The sequence below is a fragment of the Dendropsophus ebraccatus genome, chromosome 4 (genome assembly GCF_027789765.1).
Source record: "Dendropsophus ebraccatus isolate aDenEbr1 chromosome 4, aDenEbr1.pat, whole genome shotgun sequence".
In the NCBI taxonomy this organism is placed as follows: Eukaryota; Metazoa; Chordata; class Amphibia; order Anura; family Hylidae; genus Dendropsophus; species Dendropsophus ebraccatus.
The window spans coordinates 132579075-132592850 of record NC_091457.1 but is presented as its reverse complement, the minus strand read 5'-3'; the positions used below and the strand labels follow the sequence as shown (position 1 = coordinate 132592850).

General features: G+C 43.9%; 1 protein-coding gene across 10 annotated transcripts in view; it reads right to left on the bottom strand.

Moving 5' to 3' along the window:
* PHF2 (PHD finger protein 2) overlaps positions 1-13776 on the bottom strand; it is a 190816-nt gene that overhangs the window by 35437 nt on the left and 141603 nt on the right. For all 10 annotated transcript variants that reach the window (XR_011362652.1, XR_011362651.1, XM_069967058.1 and 7 more), the window contains exons 12-16: positions 12653-13060; positions 12032-12154; positions 6985-7103; positions 5578-5756; positions 4408-4481 (exon numbers count right to left, since the gene is read on the bottom strand). Coding sequence is in view for 8 of the 10 variants with exons in the window: in XM_069967058.1 (XP_069823159.1) it covers positions 4408-4481; positions 5578-5756; positions 6985-7103; positions 12032-12154; positions 12653-13060 (903 nt within the window). In the remaining 2 variants the exon portion in view is untranslated. The remainder of the gene's footprint in view (positions 1-4407; positions 4482-5577; positions 5757-6984; positions 7104-12031; positions 12155-12652; positions 13061-13776) is intronic.

Below are 13776 nucleotides of genomic sequence, written 5' to 3'. Positions count from 1 at the left end.
CAGATAGGGGTGTATGTGTATACGGGGGCTGATAGCAGTGTATGACTATACAGGGGGGACGGATGGGTGTATGACTACAGGGGGGCTGATAGTGTATACAGGGAGGACGGACAGGGGTGTATGACTATACAGGGAGGACGGATAGGGGTGTATGACTACAGGGGGGCTGATAGTGTATGACTATACAGGGAGGACGGACAGGGGTGTATGACTACAGGGGGGCTGATAGTGTATGACTATACAGGGAGGACGGACAGGGGTGTATGACTACAGGGTGGCTGATAGTGTATGACTATACAGGGAGGACGGACAGGGGTGTATGACTACAGGGGGGCTGATAGCAGTGTATGTCTATACGGGGGGCTGATAGCAGTGTAAGTCTATACAGGGGGGGGCTGATAGCAGTATATGACTAAACGGGGGCTGATAGGGGTGTATTACTATACGGGGGCGGATAGGGGTGTATGACTATACGGGGGGCTGATAGCAGTGTGTGTCTATACGGGGGGCTGATAGCAGTGTATGTCTATATGGGCGGATAGGGGTGTATGACTATACGGGGGGGCTGATAGGGGTGTATTGCTATACGGGGGGCGGGGGGTGTATGACTATACGGGGGGCGGATAGGGGTGTATGACTATACGGGGGCTGATAGAGGTGTATGACTATATAGGGGGCACATAGGGATGGATGGTGGATAGGGGTGTATGACTATATAGGGGGCACATAGGGGTGGATAGGGGTGTATGACTATATAGGGGGCACATAGGGGTGGATAAGGGTGTATGACTATATAGGGGGCACATAGGGGTGGATAGGGGTGTATGACTATATAGGGGGCACATAGGGATAGATGGTGGATAGGGGTGTATGACTATAGGGGGGACGATTAGGGCTTTATTACTATATAAGGGGCACATAGGGATGAGGGTATGGGAAGTACAGTGCTGCAGCTTTGGAGGAATGAATGGGCTGCAGCAGGCAGGATGCCACACACATAACTTATAGGAGACATTGCTGTGTGCTGCAGCCCATTCATTCCTCCTAAGCTGCAGCACTGTACTGTTAATGATGCTGATGGAACTACAGTACGGCAGCCTCCCAAATGCTGCTCCACCATATCCTGCCCGTGTCCTCCCTGCACACACAGGACAACAGGTGCAGCGCTTCCCGGTCATGTGTGTGTGGTGTGAGATCGCTCGTACGGGACTGATGCGGGGGGGGGGGGGGGGGGGGGGCTCGGACGGGACTGGGGCGGGGGCGTTCGTACGGTACTGATCCAGGAGGGGATACTGGGACGGGTGCAGGCGCATTGGTAATGGGCGGGGGGGGGCGCTTGTACGGGCCGGGTGCAGGAGGATGGGGCACTCAAGACACTCTCACCACTGCTGCTCCTCCTCCACCTCCCGCTCTGATACCGGTGTCCCTGCACATAACGTGCAGCGCTCACGCCGGGCCGCACGTGTGTGTGTTGGGGGACGCTCTGACAGGGGGAAGGTACTGACAAGCCGGGACTGGAGCGGGGAGGAGGCGCTCCGACAGGTCGGACAGCTCAGACCAGGAGATAAAAATACAAAAATACCGCAGATACCGTCCTGGCCAAGTTGAGGACGGTTAAACGACGCCAGAGACGGTATCGGTATTTTTGCGGTATACCGCCCAGCCCTATCTATAGATATTATATATGCATACTACTCTCCTGTGTCTATATTATATATACATACTACTCTCCTGTGTCTATAGATATTATATATGCATTCTACTGTCATAACTATAGATATTATACACTCACCGGCCACTTTATTAGGTACACCTGTCCAACTGCATGTTACCACTTAATTTATAATCAGCCAATTACATGGCGGCAACTCAGTGCATTTAGGCATGTAGACATGGTCAAGACAATCTCCTGCAGTTCAAACCGAGCATCAGTATGGGGAAGAAAGGTGATTTGAGGGCCTTTGAACGTGGCATGGTTGTTGGTGCCAGAAGGGCTGGTCTGAGTATTTCAGAAACTGCTGATCTACTGGGATTTTTACGCACAACCATCTCTAGGGTTTACAGAGAATGGTCCGAAAAAGAAAAAACATCCAGTGAGCGGCAGTTCTGTGGGCGGAAATGCCATGTTGATGTCAGAGGAGAATGGGCAGACTGGTTCGAGCTGATAGAAAGGCAACAGTGACTCAAGTAGCCAACCGTTACAACCAAGGTAGGCAGAAGAGCATCTCTGAACGCACAGTACATCCAACTTTGAGGCAGATGGGCTACAGCAGCAGAAGACCACACCGGGTGCCACTCCTTTCAGCTAAGAACAGGAAACTGAGGCTACAATTTGCACAAGCTCATCGAAATTGGACAGTAGAAGATTGAAAAAACGTTGCCTGGTCTGATGAGTCTCGATTTCTGCTGCGACATTCGGATGCTAGGGTCAGAATTTGGCGTCAACAACATGAAAGCATGGATCCATCCTGCCTTGTATCAACGGTTCAGGCTGGTGGTGGTGGTGTCATGGTGTGGGGAATATTTTCTTGGCACTCTTTGGGCCCCTTGGTACCAATTGAGCATCGTTGCAACGCCACAGCCTACCTGAGTATTGTTGCTGACCATGTCCATCCCTTTATAACCACAATGTACCCAACATCTGATGGCTACTTTCAGCAGGATAATGCGCCATGTCATAAAGCTAGAATCATCTCAGACTGGTTTCTTGAACATGAAAATGAGTTCACTGTACTCAAATGGCCTCCACAGTCACCAGATCTCAATCCAATAGAGCATCTTTGGGATGTGGTGGAACGGGAGATTGGCATCATGGATGTGCAGCCGACAAATCTGCGGCAACTGTGTGATGCCATCATGTCAATATGGACCAAAATCTCTGATGAATGCTTCCAGCACCTTGTTGTATCTATGCCACGAAGAATTGAGGCAGTTCTGAAGGCAAAAGGGGGTCCAACCCGTTACTAGCATGGTGTACCTAATAAAGTGGCCGGTGAGTGTATAATCACTCTACTTTCTTATATCTATATATATTATATACGCATTCTACACTCTAATATCAACAGATGTTATATATGCATATGTACTCATGTCATTGTACCTGTTCCCTCCCCCTGTAAATGATAATATAGGGACTGGCAAGACCATACGGACCAATAATGATTTTTTGCAGGTATATTAAAAGAGTTCTCTCACATGTAGCATGTAACCCCCATCCATGGAAGGTAGGAGATAAATAACAATCAATAGAGTATACCACACTAAGGGTCCTTTTAGATGTGGCGATTTGTCAGCTGCGGGGGTTGCAAATGAGCGCCGATCATGGAGATCAGCGCTCGTTCGCAATGCCTTTACACAGCATGACAAACTTTCCTTGTATCTTCCATGCAGCCAAGGAGACAGACAGCACAGATATGTATATATCTGTGCTGTCAATTTAAGGATCACATGCAGCAGTGTATACTTACCAGCCACGCTGCATGTGACCCTGCACGTCTCCTCCAGCTTTCCTAGTGATCATGGTGGGTAGGGGGGCAGCATCTAGTGATCAATGGGGGTAGGAGAGCAGCATCTAGTGATCATGGTGGGTAGGAGGGCAGCTTCTAAGAATCATGGGGGGTAGGAGGGCAGTTTCAAGTTATCATGGAGGTAGGAGGGCAGCTTCTAGGGATCATGAGGGGTAGGAGGGCAGCTTCTAGGGATCATGAGGGGTAGGAGGGCAGCTTCTAGGGATCATGAGGGGTAGGAGGGACGCTTCTAGGAATCATGGGGGATAGGAGGGCAGTTTCTAGGAATTATGGGGGGTAGGAGGGCAGCATCTAGGAATCATGGGGGTAGGAGGGCAGCATCTAGGAATCATGGGGGGTAGGAGGGCAGCTTCTAGGTATCATGGGGGTAAGAGGGCAGCTTCTAGGAATCATGGGGGGTAGGAGGGCAGCTTCTAGGAATCATGGGGGGTAGGAGGGCAGCATCTAGGAATCATGGGGGTAGGAGGGCAGCATCTAGGATTCATGGGGTAGGAGGGCAGCTTCTAGTGATCTTGGGGGTAGGGGTTCAGCTTCTAGTGGTTGTGGGGGTACCAGAAATGTGATATTTATTCTGGATCTGTTGCTCTATGGCTATATTCACAGTAATAATACTATGGGCCTCCCCAGGACAATGGAATAGGCTATGACTCAAGAATTAAGGGGCTAATGCTTTCTAGTATTCAGTCCAGCTATGCTCAGTCAACCCCCACAAACACTTTATGGCTAAGATGTCTATTTTGTTCTTTCCTTCAGAAGTCCATTCTCCTAGTCACTCCATGAATAGCATTAACCACGACCGCAGGGCAAAAGCCTGCAAATAAATGACCTGCAGGCATATTCACTTAAGATGTGGCTAATACACGAACGCCAAGAGTCATACCTTATACTTCTTTTCCAGGACTTTGGGCTTCTTGGCTGGCACAAGTGGAGGCGTTTCCTTTGTATCTGATAAAACTAGACACAGAATCACAACTTAGTCCTAGAGTCAATCTAAAGGCACACTTCATTACAATAGAACACATAGAATAGGAAAAAGAGAAGACACGGAATGAGTTGCAGCAAGTCAAAGGTTGTTACAGGTGGGATTCTTTACATTATTTATACATTTACAGGCTCCCTAGTAAACCATATATATTTTCGTAATATTTTCCATTACAATACCACCTTAGCCAATTCAGTATCTAACAAGAGTAAAGGGAATCAATTCACAGTTCTGCCACTAGAGGTCGATGTTCCAGGCCTGTGAATCACATCTGAAAATAGCCTATGCTTGTGGTACAAGCTTGTGATTTTAATGTGGTCTAGTGGTGACCGTGTTCAGTCCATAACACTAGACCTGTGGATATCCTGCATGGCTGAAGTGAAGAATATAGCAAAAGTGTGGTCAATTTATACACAAGGACAGAGGGGCATGCAGTCAGCACCTGTATTTTGCTTTTAAGGCCATGACAGATATATACCCACACTGATGATACATATAGCTTGTTTCCCTGCTTTGGTATGGCACACCAGTATTCAACATTTTTTACATGATCAATTAAGAATAGGACAAGTGGTCATTCCCAATAATAATAAATTATTATGGAGGATAACTAGCTGATGGGTGAGGGTCTCAAAATGGGACCCCTACCGGTCACAAGAACAGAGGTCAGCTGTGCCCTGATTGAATGAGGCAGCATGCTCCGTCACCACTAAACTCATTCTAAGGGACCTAAAACATCACTGAGTACTGTTCTGCGTGGATGATGAGGTGGCCAAGCTAGCATGAAGCCACTCCATTCACTTGGGACACAATTGAACTTTGTTCTGGTGATTGGTGGGGGACCCAGCGGTGAGACCCTCATAAATCAGCTAGTTATCCTATATACTGTATGTATAGTGATAACTTGCACACAGGTAATGTTTTGGGATACATGGAGTGTCTTTCTCAGACATTATTGTATGCTGCCCCCCTTAAGGCTTCAGGCTCAGCCCAGGCCCCTGGTGGAACCAGAATTAAGAAAACGTATAATGCCTGGGCCATGATCTACGTATCGGCATGACATCTTACATGATAAGTCCCTCTTTGTTGTCATTTTCTTTCTCCTGATTGGAAACTCGTCGATTTTTAGCTCCCCGTCGTCAGAGACGTATTCATACTCATCCCGGATTGGTTTGTTTTTGTCTTCTTTAAAATTCTGCAAGGATCCGAAGATGCTAGGACTGTTCTGGGGCTTGATGCCCTTATGACTGTGAAAAATAACAAAGTGTTACTAAAGTACAAGAGACCAATTCACACCAACCAGACATTCCAGTGCAAGTGCAAGCCCCACTAAAGGGTAGTAAGACCGCCATTCCGACAGAACTGGGATATGTGAGCTTATGGGGGTCACCGTCACCCATCCACCTCACTTATATGTGCAGCTAGTAAGGATTACAGAGAGTGAAAGTAGTACAACCTGGAGGCTGCTTAATCTTGTAGACAATAATATCATCCCGAGCAAAAGTAAAGGCCTATATAAAAATGTAAAGGGTATTAAGCTGAGTCCCTGCAACGAATGGTAAATGATATCTACCAATAATCCAGTGATGCCCTACACAGATACCCAGACCATCATCTAGACCAGCACTCCAGCTGTTCCACACTACAATTCCTATCCTACCTGGAGAGCCAAAGCCAGGATGTCCAGGCTTGATGGAAATTGTAGCTTTGCAACAGCAGGAGGGCCGTGAGTTTGATACATGGTGTGGACCATCACATCTGCACCCCAAATGTAATAAGCAACACTGGTCCAATGATTATAGACATTTGCTGGGTAATCTGGATGAACTTTTGAGAAATCCAGAACAGGATGCACTTACTGTATATTGCATTGTAGTTAACCTTATCAAATGGGGTTTTCTACTGCAAAACATATAAGTGGATAATTCACAGGAGAGGACAGCCTGATATCTGAAGATCAGGGATGCCACATCCACTAATTTGTGTGGTGAGACAACCATTTTCAATCACATCTATGTAGAGATGGTCACGCATACAGTAGGCACAGCTATCTCACCATTTTAACCTGAGAAGCTGAAACATCATAGAAAAGGAAGAAGTTGGGACGTTTGAGATGTCTATTCAAAGATCGCTGAGCTAAAATTCACAAGGAGCCCATAGACTTAAATAGGCGTAAATACATATCACGACTGACGCTGCTTATCTCCAGAGGAAACAAAGGATCAGACAGGTTAAGACCCAACTAGTTGGATCCTTGTTTTGGCAGTGTCAGGGGACTATATGCCAAGCTCCATAGTAATCAGATAGTCAATGAACAACACTGCAATTGGCAGGATTCATCAATGAAAATCTAATAGCTTGTAGAATATCAATAGTGCTAAGCGATCTGACAACCCAACAGATTTACAGGTGCCTGATGGGAATATGAAAACTAAATGAGCATTACTTTCTTATGCGTTTTAGAATGTCACATACCTGAATAGTTTCTTGCCAGAGAAGGAGAACTTGAATTTGCTATCCTTAATAGAAGAAAATGGGCTTTTTTGTATTTTATGCTCCTCTTCCATTTTTAGTAAGGAATCCGGCTTGCTGTTCTGCAACGTAAGGAAGTAAATGGGTTAATCAGTCTCTCGGCGTGTTTCCCGATAACTACCCACCTTTGCGGGGTATTTGTTAATCACAATCAATTTGGCTTCATTTTGCGCATAGGCAATGTATTCTAAACATACGTAATGTAGGGAAGACAATATTACAAAGTTTATCTCAATCTGCCAAGTGTTAAGCGTTTTCACAATGAATATATACACTTGTCAGGATGTACATTACGTTAATGATCTCATTTTTATTTCAGCACAAGAACATTGCACAAGAACGCATCTGAGAACAAGAGGAGTCATTTAGGAAAGATAAAAAAAAATGGCATTTCACATTCTGTTTTTGCAAATCTTTGCGGCTGGCTGTTTGGCTCCCCGTCTATGGGAAGATGGTGCATTTGATGATATGCAAAGAATACGGTCGGGAATAGAGTTTCCTGTAGATATAACAATGTTCTCCATTTTTTCAGCTCATTACTGTAGTGCGGAGAGATCCAGCATCGTTACTGTGGAATAGGGCCCTTAGATTTCTCCTGTTTTCAAATCCATTCCTGGTTTTGGCTTAAAATCTTTGGGAGATAATCTGTCAGATAATCTTTCTATGTAAATGGACCCTAAGGGAACTACTAACACTCATAGGAAGAGGAAATCCACAGCTCCAAATAAAGTTCAAAAATTTATTGGGTGTCCATAAAATGCATACAAAAAGTAAAAATACACGACGCGTTTCGGGAAGGTCTCCCTTAAACATTTGGCCATGATTAAGGGAGACCTTCCCGAAACGCGTTGGCGTGTATTTTAACTTTTTGTATGCATTTTATGGACACCCAATACATTTTTGAACTTTATTTGGAGCTGTGGATTTCCTCTTCCTATGATTGCCCAGCTGGAGGTGTAGCCCAGCCTTTAACACGTGCTCCAGTTCTACATTGGGAAACCATTCACTCTACTACGTTACCCTGCACATGGTGAGCTGACCCAGTCTTTACTTAAAGCGTAACTGTCGTATTTTTTTTTTATTGCAGAAATCAGTAGTATAAGCGATTTTAAGAAACTCTGTAATAGGTTTTTATCAGCCAAAAAAGCCTCCTTCTGTACTCAAGAAGCAATTTCCCAGCCTCTCCCCCGACTTCTTATCTGTGCATTATCAGGCAAACACGTCTTCATTACAGAGAAGCCAGTGAAGACGGGTTCTGCTCTCTCCATTGTAAGCCTATGAAGGGGGGAGGGGCTGAGGGAGATGAGGGAGCAGGAAGAGGTGACATGAAGGTCAGCTGTTTGTAGACTGTCTGGGCACCTAAAACTCAGGATTCTGGGGTCAGAAAGGTCAGTGCTTATCTAGGAACTTGCTTAGAGAAGATTGCAGGGTGTTGTGCTGTGCAGGACTGCTCTTTGCCCCTCCCCTTTCCATAGCCACATAATGGACACAGAAATCCTGCTTCATCTGATGTGAGGGGGGAGGCTGGGAGATTGCTTTTTCAGTCCAGAAGGAAACTCTTTTTGTTTATAAAACCTATTACAAAGTTTCTTAAAATCGCTTGTACTACTGATATTTAATGTTTTAAAAAAAATGACCCTGAAATGACAGTTACGCTTTAACTAACTAACTAACTAACTAACGTTAATAGATGTGATTCAGGTGTAGTAATTAGAGACCAGCGAACCTGAACTTTGCAAACAGACATTCAAAAACAATAAGTTCATAAAGATGGCAGATGCACAATTTAATACACACAAAAAAAGGGGGTATGCTCACTTGTCCACGCTCCCTCAGTGTCCTCCTATGGGTCTCCAGTATTTCCAGCCACCTCCAATCACTGACAGGACAGGGTGAGACCCCCGCTTGGCCGATCACTGACTGACAGACGGGACAGCGCCATGTTCACTGATTGGCTGAAACGCTGTCCCGTCTCAATCAGTGATTGGTTGGGCGGGTGGGGGGGGGGGGGACACAGGAGGACGACACCAGGGGAGGGCGGACAGGTAAGTATTTGTGAGAATACTTGCTGAATCACACTAAAACAGCTAAAACACCTGCAATTGTTTAGCTGTTTTAGTGCTGTTTAAGGTTCTGTTCAGATGAACCTGAACATTGATTCACAGTTCGGTGAACCAGCCAAACTGAACTTTTGAAAAGTTTGCTCATCTCTAGTTGTACTGTATGGCATGCATCCAGGTAAGTGGCTGACATTACAGTTAATGGCCAGGCTAGGTTTGTCAAAACTGGAGTCGCTTATACTTCAGAGACCCATTATATTAGAAACATAAAATATAAAAGTACATTCTGTTAGGGTGATAAATAGATTTGAGCAATACTAAAGCTATCTCGCCCAAAATCAAATCTGACAGCTCGGCTGTTGATTAATTTAGTCTTAAATGAAGTAGTTCCGCTTTAAATGTGCCCCAATTGCTTGAGAAAGTCAGGTAGGACACCCTAAGGTTTCCTGGATACAGTCCTAGGAGACCTCACAATATCTTACCTGACTTACCCAAGAAAGTGGTGTACAATACATGCAGGACTAAATTTTTCAGACTAAATAACAAAACAAAACAAAAAAAAACTAACGTTCGGCTCAAGTGTAGTGATAACAAAATAGAGTATACTCATTTTATTTATCCTTGCAGCATCCAGCCTTCATTTATTTCGCTTGATTTGATTTAAGTATCGCCCTGATGACATCCTCGGACATGCTACAACCAATCACCGGTCTCAGCAGTAGTGATTGGCGGCAAGGTGCCCAGGCTCATCATCCTTGCAGAGAAGTAAATAAAGGCAATGGGGTGGACACAGACATCACAGGTGACTACAGTTTATTTTGTTACTTTGTTCAGTGTAATTTAAGTCTAAGGCCTGGGTCCTATTGGATGCAGGAGCTATGGAGAAGCGGCCGGACAGTTTCCCCCAGTCCCAGTCCTAGTGGTTGGAGCGTTGCTTCTATAATAGCTCCCAGATACTGCACACACTTCCACCTATTTATAGCCCACCCTAAGATGCAGCAGCAGCAGCATGTATGACATTATACAGCAGCAGTAAACAGTCTAAGCTGTGAATCAAGGCCTGGGATGAAATCTAATACTTACAGTCAGCTCTTGTGTAGTTTCTTTGCAGTCTCTCTGTCTGAGAGACAAGGAAGAAGCTTGATAAGAGGAGAAAAAAGTACTTCTCTCTGATAAGATATATTACAAAGTTTCTTACATTTGTTTTTACTATTCATTTGTGCAAAGGTTGCAGAAATGATGTTTAAGGCCGGCGTATGAAGTGCTGGTCTTAATAAATTTTTCCTATACTTTCTTTTAGGTTTATTAAAATGTCTTCTTATAGAATCTTGCAATTTAACAAGTAAAAAAAGGTTATATGCTTTCTCACAAAATAAAGAAAAAAATCTAATATATTTGATAATAATCCTGAACAGCCGGAGCGCCAAGTATCTTTATAAAGGAGGCATTATTGAGTAAGATTTTTCCAGTGACTAATAAGCAGGCTTTATTTCTTTGCTTCCTTTCAGTTCCTGTAGATCTCTTTGCTATGATAGCACAAAAGAGAACAGTTCCCACAAGTGATAATTATATGTAATTTACCACATATCAGATACAACATTGCTGCGAAGTAAAATTATGGGGCTGAATTTATTGTTAAGGCATAGGATGCTTCTGACACCAACTTGTTAAACTTTTAAACGTTGGGTGTAGTCTAAGAAAAGGAAAATATTTTCTACTTGTGAAACCATGTAAGCAAAATGTCTTATAAATAGAAAAGATGATGATGCTAAAGTGATGTCTTCAATAAACAGCGGCAAGGACTGGGGCAATTGGTGTCAATTTACAAGCGACAAGGTGTCACCAGGCAACTAATGACATCAGTTCTCTATTGGTTTCTTAGAATTTAGCAAAGTCAAGCGTTCCCAATTCCAATAAGTCCAGCCAAAACGAAAGCCCCCTGACTGCCGCCAGGCTCCGGTTTCTCCTGGTTTGCGGAGTTGTCACAAACCAATAGAAAAGGGTCACACACTGGCTGAATGGGCATTCCTCAGCTGGGTGGTGGCGTGGCAGGAGCAGGAGCTACAGGAGGCCTGTGGGGGTTGAGGAGTGGTCATGTTGCGCTGCAGAGCACAGGGACGGGAAGTATTGATTATTTATTTTGTTCTTCGCTCCCAGTCTGCAATGTATTTTTTTGTTTTGGCTGGACTTCTCCTTTAAGGTTAAACCATCCTATAGCCCAATACCTGGGCACTGATAATCGCAGTGATCACAGATTACTATCCTGACCCTGATTATAAATGGTGAGTTAGCAAACTGCAGCGGAAAATCCTCAAGCCCTCCTACTGTCATGTATTTACAGCATTAGGAGATATGAAAACTAGTGGAAATAAACAAAAGTACTCCTAGGGACACTTGATTGCTTGATGACTGTTCTGTGTAAAAGGGCCCTAACAGGATATGTCTTGTGTGGCAGCTGGGAAACCTTAAGGCTATGGACACCTTTGAATATATTTTTAGTATCACTTTGGGACAAAAGTTTAGTTTCTCTTCTACAGCCTCTTTGTCAGGGCAGCTTATAACCAACTTCGCTGTGAATAAGACAGAAGTGTTATATGTATAATGAAAAGGCTGTAGAAAAGAAACTGGGCAAACTTTTTGTTACATAAGTACAAACCAAGAATAAAGATAAATGCATTCAAAGTTTCCATATTGTTTAAGGCTATGTTCCCACAATGTAAAAATAAGGGCAAATAACATCTGTTGGTACAAAAAAACAGCCGTTATTAAGAATGATCATTAATAACGGACATTATTTTGCAACAACAAACATTAATTGCCCTTATCTTTACATTGTAGGAACATAGCCTAATGCAGTAATACCTGCTGTGTCCCACTGTCATGCCTTACATTTTGGCAGACATCCCCCAGGCTCACTAATAAAAGTTTACCTTGTATTTCCACTTTGCTTCAGTTTTGATTTTATTCTGCTCTCTGATTTCAAACTTTTCAATCTCGTTGTTCGGTTTCGTTGTTTCCTCTTTGTTCTGGACACTTATTTCGTCTTTAGGAGTCTAGGAGAGAAAAACAGCCATAAAAGAAAACTGAAAGTGCAAAATGTCATTTGTCAACTGGATATTCACCAACCCAATCCCCCACTTCTATTCCAATGGTTTCCAATCCCCCCAGCATCAGCACTTCATGGTCTCCGACTTGCCACAAGAAAGTGTCTGCTAAGCCAGTCATTGGCTGAGGTGGGAATGGGGCACCATTGGAACAGCAGTGGGGGATCAGGGCAAAGAGTATGGACTTTATTTTTGTAGCTGAGCCTGATCACTTAAATATGAAACAAATGCTCCACAGCCCCTTGAAAAATGAAATGCAGAAAATAGAGGCACAGAATGGAAAGCAAAAAAACAACTCTCCCCAGTCTGCTACGCATAAGAAATTACACACGGCACACAATAATAATTCCCATATATATATATATACACATCATATAAAATGCTAAATGTTCTAGTTTATCCTCTACGGACATCACCTTACAATACACAAAAACCAGGTATACTCACCACTCCTTTCTTTGGTGTGTCAACTTTAATCAGAGCGTCCTTTGTGTGAGCCTCAAGAACATCGAGGTCAGGGGAGTCGGGTACTGAGGAAGGTGAATCTTTGACCTTCTTTGTCTTCTTTTTCCCTCCCTCTTTATTTTTAGGTGGTTTTGGAGGTTTGGGGGTTTTGGGAGGTTTGGGCAGTTTGGCACCTTTTGGAGGTTTTATCTCTTTGGGAGGTTTAGGCGGTTTTGGAGGCTTGGGTAACTTTTCGCTCTTAGGAGTCTTTTTTTTCTGCACTTTTTCCACAGGTGGAGGGGTGTCTGGCACAGGTGAGGGAGGTTCTTCTTTCTCAATTTTCTCTAAAATATTGTTCCCTTCTGGAATTGTGTTGGCACTGATGTCAGTTTTGTTGACTTTTGATGCGTTCTAAGCAGAGAAAAAAGTGGTTATTCCTTCACATTCAAACCTGACTGTATATATTAAATACAATTTTGGTTCCAATCATTTTGGGGGAAACAAAGATCAAAACTTCCTTTGTTCTCCCAGGAGATCTGCAGGACTAGAAGCGTATGGATACAAGCACAGCCAAAACCAGCAAGCTATCTTCATTGTTTGATTAGCCTTAAAGGGGTTTTCCCAGCCCTTAACTTCCAGGGAGCATTGCAGCCGCATGTGCGCACGTCGTAATGTAGTCCAAGCCCTAATTTAACAGTCCACTAGCCCACCCCATAAAGTGAGGGGAAAAGTATACTGCTGTGTCAGCATGCTCCCTGGTAGTCGAGCACCAGTGAGAGAGGGTACCTGAAAACTTTAAATCTGCTGAGACAAACCCTTCAAGGGGTTTCAGGAAAGAAAATGTACGCATTTTACGAAAAGTTATGTAATTTTCCAAAACCCTTTCTATATTAATTCCTCTACAGAACAGATAGACTGAAATAATAGAAAATAACCCATTCGGTAAATAGTACCTATTTCCTACCACTGAATGGGGCTATATTTGCAGGATGTGTATTGGTGAATGTGCCAGTCAAACATGGATAAAACTGATGTATCACATGTGAATACAACCCAAAAAAAGGTAAATTTTATATGTAGACTGAGGACTCCCAGTGCCTTGACACTATGGGGGAGATTTATCAAAC